At 63.0% G+C, this 570-nt stretch overlaps 1 protein-coding gene across 1 annotated transcript in view; it reads left to right on the top strand.

The window, feature by feature from the left end:
• The first annotated feature begins 303 nt into the window (after positions 1-303).
• Positions 304-570, top strand: part of LOC104397813 (schlafen family member 11-like) — a 13,222-nt gene continuing 12,955 nt past the window's right edge. Inside the window, 1 exon segment of the mRNA XM_010007827.1 lies at positions 304-568. Coding sequence (XP_010006129.1) covers positions 304-568 — 265 coding nt within the window.

Raw genomic sequence — 570 nt, 5'->3', positions numbered from 1 at the left:
CCCCGGGGGCATCAGGGGCGGCTGCGTCCCCAGGGGGGGTCGGTGGGGCTGCCCCGGAGCCGGGGGGGTTGGGACGGAGCCTCAAGATAAGGAGCCCAACGCGCCCCAGGGGCCGATGAGCTTGATGAGCGGGGCATCCCAGGGTGTCCGTGTCACCGTCCCGCTCTGATTTGCTTGCCCGCCGCAAACACTGGTTTCTGTTTCCCTGTTCGTTCAGTGCCCAGTGTGAAGCGCGGCCGGACGGGGCTGCTGCCCCGGGCACAGCCCTGAAGCTGTGAAGTTACTTCTTGTTGCAGGGTCAGGATGGCCGGACAAGGAGGGCGGCTGGTGGTTCATCTGCAAACAAGCTACCCTGACACGGTGATAGATCTGGGGAAAGTACTTTTAGGAGAGAGAGCCAGGAAAAAGACCTCTCAGAGCCAGAAGATGCAGGCAGAGAACCTCGCTAGAGCAGCGTGTGCGCTGCTGAACTCGGGAGGAGGGATAATTCGGATGGAGAGTGAAGGGCAGGATTACAGCTTCCAGCAGCAGGGCCTGGGGCTGGACCTGGAGCAGAGCCTGAGGGGCTGC

Source organism: Chaetura pelagica, unplaced genomic scaffold, assembly GCF_000747805.2.
Source record: "Chaetura pelagica isolate M959 unplaced genomic scaffold, ChaPel_1.0 scaffold590, whole genome shotgun sequence".
Classification (NCBI taxonomy): Eukaryota; Metazoa; Chordata; class Aves; order Apodiformes; family Apodidae; genus Chaetura; species Chaetura pelagica.
Note: the sequence above shows the minus strand (reverse complement) of the source record. Positions and strands in the feature narration are given on the sequence as shown.